The sequence below is a fragment of the Azolla caroliniana genome, unplaced genomic scaffold (assembly GCF_043228905.1).
Source record: "Azolla caroliniana isolate FFs.n. ecotype wild unplaced genomic scaffold, voAzoCaro1.0.p SCAF_17, whole genome shotgun sequence".
NCBI lineage: Eukaryota > Viridiplantae > Streptophyta > Polypodiopsida > Salviniales > Salviniaceae > Azolla > Azolla caroliniana.
This window is the reverse complement of record NW_028230452.1, coordinates 6,431,553-6,438,125: the sequence shown is the minus strand read 5'-3', so window position 1 is coordinate 6,438,125 and position 6,573 is coordinate 6,431,553. Positions and strand designations below refer to the sequence as shown.

Sequence of the window (6,573 nt, the reverse complement as noted above, 5' to 3'; positions counted from 1 at the left end):
GGTGGTGCTACTAGATTTTGAGAAAGCATATGACAGGGTATTCTGGAACTTTCTAGAAAGTGGGATGGGGAAACTCGGCTTTCAAGAGACATGGATCAAAGGCATTGCAGGACTTTATAGGAATGGCAACAGTTGCCTTTCACTAGCAAGTGAAAGGGGCCCCTTTTTCCAAATAGCCCGATCTGTACAACAGGGATGCCCACTAGCTCCATCCTTATTTCTATTATACGCCGAAGCACTCTCTTGCTTTCTCAACTCTCGGCATCTTAACCTACGTGGTCTTCCCATACCTCATTCTCACCAAAGCATCCTGGATATAGAATTTGCACATGACACGACAGTCTACCTGCAAGGGGACTTGGAAAACCTCCAAAAGCTATCTTTAAAAACCTTACACCCCACTACCATCCGTTAATGTGCACATATGCACATAGCACACCCCTACCCCCCCTCTTCGTAAGACCATGCTAGTTACGTAAGACCATGCACTAGTTTGGTAGTTACGTAAGACCATGCACCCCCCCACCCACCAAAAACCCAATGTAATTTTCCCTAATGATAATCACATGTTTCATATATATATATATATATATATATATCTTCGTTTTCTAATTATGTTTTTACTTATGTTTTATCTCTCCCTGTCACTCCCCCTTTTAATTATATTTTAATCTCGTTTTTTAGTTGTAAATGGTACCTCTCTCTTTCATTTTAAGTAGTATGTTAATCCCCTCCCCTCCCCTTACCCCACTTTTAAAACTTTAATTAGGTTTTTAATCTCATTTCTTATCTTTAATATTAGGTTTATTATGTTTTAATCTCGTTTTTAATCTTAAATCTTAGGTTTATTATGTTTTAATCTCTCTCCCTCTCTCTCTCTCTTTCACTTTATTTTTAATTAATAGGTTAATCCCCCCCATTACCCCTCTTTCTTACCCTCCTACCCCTTCCTTTACCTTGTGTTACACTTAGGGTTATGTTTTTTTATTATTTACGGTTTAATCATTTTATTAGTATTTATGTTTAGCCACTTCCCCTTTCTCCCTCTCTTTCATTTTATAATTAGTATGTTAATCCCCTACCCTTGCCCCTCTTCTTAATACCTACTCTTGTCTCTTCGTATACACCAAGCACTCTATCGATTCAGGTGCGCTCAATCGACCTTGGTGTTCCTCTTCTCTTATATCTCCTCCGCCCGCCGAGGATCCACCATTTCCGCACCCCTCGTGTACGACCTCGCGATCAACAATAACTTACAGCACCGACATTCCATGGAGGCCCAAGGTTTGAAGATAGGCACCCACGACAAAATAACATCGGCTAACACCGAGCTTTTGTTCGTGTCGAGTGCCCTCGCAAGACAACTCATTCCCTTTTTTTTTCTCCCCTACACCCTCTCACCATTCCCTTTTCCCTATCTTTAAACATTCAACGGTTATGAAGATAGCAAATTTGGGGCATCCGACCTAACATTAAACATTGATATGAAAAAGTGAGAGAAGCGATTGCCTTGCTTCTTTCGTGCATTCTATGGGGGGAGACCTTTTTGAAGCATTTAGACAAGCCAATGTCTTTGTGTTTTAATATGCCAAATAATGTGCATGCAATATTAAGAGACAAAATTTGGGCCCTTCTTGGGGGCTGAATAGCAACGATTATCATCCAAAAGTCAAAAAATATAATAAAATTTCCTACTTCGCCTATGCATCCCATGTTGGGAAACTTGTTGGAGCTTTTCAGTTGAGTCAGTGTTGATCTTATTCTTGAGTTACCGGTAATACTATAAATTTGCAAAGATTTGATAGGTTCTTGCATCATGAACAATTTGTCGTACGGCTGCAATGAAACCGAATAAGCCCACGATTGAGAAAACCACTATAATGAGTGCATTTATTAAGAAAATGAAGGATCTCCGAGATGGCTTGAATACCATGTTGTAGAAAAGCATGGGAAAGATAAAATCTAAAGGTGTAAAACCAAAGGCCCCAATGAGGGCACTGATATCTGCAAAGAAAGGAAGCATGGCAGCTACGAGTGTCGCGAGTGTAATATATAAGCCCCTCAAGAGCAACCTTGGTATAAAATTTCTGAAGGCGAACATCCCCATTGTAGCATCAGAAGCTTTTCCTTCTAATACTTCAAATGTTGGTTGTGAATACACCTGCACATCATAATTATACCATAATTGGTAGATAATACACATGCTTAAATGAATTCATCCATTCGATAATGTATATACATAAATAAATTCATGCATTTGCAACAAACATAACAGTTGCTTTGACAGAAATTTGTTTATGCAATAAATGTGCATACTGTATGCATCTGGATAAAAGCATGCCTATATTAAGCTTGGATGTCAAAGTGAACATGACATTCATCTCTATTCAAGCAGGGTTAATGTGAAATAAAGTCTCATAGAATGCACACAAGCATAGTATGCATGACCTTGTACTGTTTTAAGAAATCGCCCTCATCAAATTTGACCATAAATCTATGATTTCCATGTGATGCATCGGTCTATATGTTTAATTTTTTTCTTTCTTAACAGGGATTGTACTGTGACTTGTGCTAAAGGTGGGGAGAAGGCAGACGATCTCCGGACATACCGCCAATCTCTTAAACCTTACAAAAATCTAATTATCATGTATTGGAAGCATATTTGATTTTGAAGTGATGATGAAACTATGACACGAGTTTTGTTGATAAAGAAGTGCATACCAAACTAACTGCTAAAAGTTGTATGATTATACACATGTTGGCCACAAAGATCATCCAATTGGGAACAAGAGCTGGCATGCCAGAGGGAGCGAGGTTGGACATGACATTTCCTGCCGATTCATTACCGAATGCCCAATAGCCAGAAATTGCCACAGAAAAGAATGTTGATACCACTACTGCATAGGACATGCACAACCCTTTAAACATCTTTCCTGATACCGGAGGAGCGAGGGTTGCCTGGTTCCAGTGATGTATAAACACTAGAAAAAATTAGGATGAACTATTCATTTAATTTGTTAAGTTATATTCATCAGAGGTTATAATATAATTTATCACCTGTATTTCAGGTATGATTCCATTGCCATATGTTAAGGCAATGATAGCAAAAGAATTAAAAATACCGAACAACTGACTAGTTTTTCCACCTTTGATACTGTAATCCCTTTGGGTATGTTGATGATAGCCTAAAAATACAGATATATATTTGAGCATGTTCAAATTAATTCAGGCAAAGATTACCAATGTGCAAAATCATTACGCTCTACTCAACAAACCTGCATATATAGAGCCCGCCACTGCACATATGCTATACCCAAGGCACAAGAGCAATGATAGAAGGTTGAAGTATCTCAGTGAGTGGAAGGATGGTAATTGAGACAAAATCATCATAAACAACCCAAAACATATGATGAATTCAAAGAGTTTCATATGTCCATTTGGATGATAAATCGAGTAGATCAGCTACAAGAAGAGAAAATGTTACAAATCACTGATTAGCAAAAGAGAATTTATTTTCAAGAGGAATCCCTTTTGGAAACCGGAAAACTTTGTATTCATCAATACATTTGCATACCTTCATGCTTTGGCCTCCAATCACAGTACTTGCAATTACGGCACCTAGACATAAAGAAAATTGCACCGGAGCTACTCCATAACGAGTGATCCTAGGCCCTAAAATTTTAAAAATTTGAGTAACCAAATAATAAGTTCAAAGGAGAACCATTGCTGCCAATATCAGAAGAAACATTGAAGTTAAAGCTACTTAAGAAAAATAGATTTCTTTCCTTAGCTTACCTCAAAAGGAAAATACGAATAATGCACACATCTGTAATGTATACAGAACGCAAAAATACACAATGCTCTATGTATTGGTGGTTCTAAGCTTTTTTTTTGTGATGGTGGGTAGACCATTTGTGCCATTTTGCCAGGTCAACTGAATCAGTTTTCTCTTGGGGGACAAGAAATGGTTTGGTTTATCCCTCAGTATTGATTATATAGTATATCACGAAATGGTATTTTGGTTAAACCAAGCTTTCCTCAGTCATCAAATAGCATTAACATAAGATGATACAAAAACTGTATTTAAAAACTTGGATAGAGTTACTCGGGTGAATAAGAGAGAGCTCACAATTCATTTCAACCTCATTCACAACAAAAAAGGTTCATTGTAGGAGGGCTCAAATGCTAAAACTTGTGCGAAAGCTCTTGGAATGGACACACATTTGTCTTTGAAAAGACTTTTATGATGGTTTACAGGAAAGGGGCTGTCCCCATCACTTTCTCTGACATTGCTGTCGAAGATATCGATCGTACTTTGTTCCTTACAAATCTGCAGTGTAATGCTGCCCTTCTACAAATCATATTTGACTTTCTAAACCCCTCTTTAATCCTAATCCTCCTCCATCTTTTCTCTCACATGTACTACTCTTCACCCAAACCTTTCTAAGAACTATTCAAACCTTTCTTGTCATGGTCTCTTAATTCTCCATACCTTTACTACAAGATTTCTCCTTATTTACACTTACATCTTTACCTTTTTTTGGCTTGTACTGAAGAGCTCCCCTCGATTAACCTTTATAGTGAACCTAGTTTAGCCATCTTGTTCAAGACTCCCCCCTCTCTGTCTCAATTAAGTAACTCTATCCAAGTTTTTGAAAATAAGTGTTTATTATCTATGTCGTGTTAATGATCTTATATCACTACTTTTCTTCAAATAGCTTGCCCATATTCAGAACGTGTCTTCATTTAATCTAATTATGCATACACACACACGGTCTTCTAAGACAGCCAAAAGTGCATTGTATGTGTTGAAGCGGGCGTGCCATATGAAGAATGAGGATAAGTTCATGAATTGGGGAAATGCGAGAGAATTTCCTTGGTAAGGAAATCAATTATAGGAGCAGAAATACATCCACCATAGTTAAATCATGACCCCATCCTTATGGTGTTACATCTTCTACTGATCAAGGTAATAGAAACTACAAGTAGAAAAAAGATTGACCCAGGATGTCGTATGCAAGGTCGCGAAAACGGAGAAAACGATGACCAGATGCAGCCTTTCTCTCGAGCACAAGCGACAACAAGTTGTAGGCATAGAACGTAACGGCCGCACCCGCCAGCAAAAACACTAACCCACCAACCCACCCCAGCGATACGAATGCATATGGAAGGCTCAGCAGTGCAGGCGCCGCTATTGATGTCGTCAGATGGTATCCCGCGTGAACCCAACTCCCTGCAAAATCACATCACATGACAATCTTGCATTGATATGCGCACATGACCCCCCTATATGATGCATCACATGCCATTAACACGTAGAGATTCCTAGATGATTAAATGCATTGCATTTCATCATTCATCGTGGTCATGTTGCATCAATATGGTCATGATTTACATATGATGCATCACATGCCACAATTATCATGTAGAGACTCCTAGATGATTAAATGCATTGCATTCCATCATTCACTGTGGTCATGAATCGCACACTATCATCAGCTTCATCATGTGAAGAAGATACTTACCTTTGAAGATAGCTTGTACTTTTTCTCTCACATGTAGCATTCAAATTTTTCCTTCCACATGGTTGTTTTAAACACTATAAAAAAACATAAGAAAAAAAGGGCTTCTTCCTTGCAAGGGAAAAAACCGAAAACTTGTTATTTGTGATGTGACTGATTTCGTATGTTTTACACAATGTGCATCTCCTCTATGCTAATATCCAGTCTATCATCACAAGCTTTCATTGAATTATTTGTGTTGCCCTCTTCATAGAAGCTCTTAAACGGAGGACATTCAGCCATACCACCATACTCAACATTGACATTGACATACAACCATAAAATCTGGACTTGTTATCAGACATGTTCAGAAATGCATGGTATTCCAGAATCCTTGAATTCAGAAATCTATAGCTATGGAAACCTACTATAATACATATACTCATGCCAACAAGAATATAGTCATACATAAAAAAAAGTTATTATCACAGAGTTCCTGATATGGAATACTTTTACAATCATGGCAAAAAAATATACAGTGTCATCCAGCCATCTCCTTATATAAAAAAACCCAACTTCAATTGAAAGTTCTCAGAGTTCTTGTCTATAAAGAATTCTTGATTACTTCTAGAAGGAATTAGCATAACATTAGCATAAGAGGAGATAAAGAGGGTGATGCATTTTTCTCGGCACCTTTGGATTCAAGCACGAACAAAGCTCCTGCATCAGGATCAGCGTCCTTGCTGCTCAAGCTCTGCAACTCGACTTTAGGGAGAGAATGATCATGATTCTGTGAATGTGGAGGCTTCATGGATCTCCTTTGTTCTTCTTCTTCTTCTACTACTACTACTACTACTACTACGTCTTCTTCTACTACTACTACTACTACTACTACGTCTTCTTCTACTACTACTACTACTTATTGTTATGGGCATGACCATATCCCGTGGTAAGTTTTACCATAGTATTCTATACACGTGGATAAAGTGTGAGGGTTAAACGAGAGTGTAAAGACGGAAAGAATTACTACGGTAAAACTTACCACGTGATATGGTCATGGCCGTAATAGGTA

General features: G+C 38.1%; 1 protein-coding gene across 1 annotated transcript; it reads right to left on the bottom strand.

Moving 5' to 3' along the window:
- Positions 1 to 1,733: 1,733 nt before the first annotated feature.
- LOC147853014 (GABA transporter 1-like) lies at positions 1,734 to 6,343 on the bottom strand. The gene is made up of 7 exons (XM_087332951.1): positions 6,195 to 6,343; positions 5,003 to 5,233; positions 3,575 to 3,672; positions 3,276 to 3,462; positions 3,058 to 3,185; positions 2,722 to 2,958; positions 1,734 to 2,161 (listed from the first exon to the last, which is right to left on the bottom strand). The coding sequence occupies exons 1-7, from the start codon at positions 6,310 to 6,312 to the stop codon at positions 1,781 to 1,783; spliced, it is 1,380 nt and encodes a 459-aa protein (XP_087189077.1). The 5' UTR covers positions 6,313 to 6,343; the 3' UTR covers positions 1,734 to 1,780.
- Between the last annotated feature and the right edge of the window lie 230 nt (positions 6,344 to 6,573).

Coding starts and splice junctions, on each gene's coding strand:
- LOC147853014 (XM_087332951.1), bottom strand. CDS start 6,312: ATGAAGCCTCCACATTCACAGAATCATGATCATTCTCTCCCTAAAGTC. Junction 3,463..3,574: donor TTGGAGGCCAAAGCATGAAG/GTATGCAAATGT, acceptor CTCTTCTTGTAG/CTGATCTACTCGATTTATCA. Junction 2,959..3,057: donor GAATCATACCTGAAATACAG/GTGATAAATTAT, acceptor CACTGGAACCAG/GCAACCCTCGCTCCTCCGGT.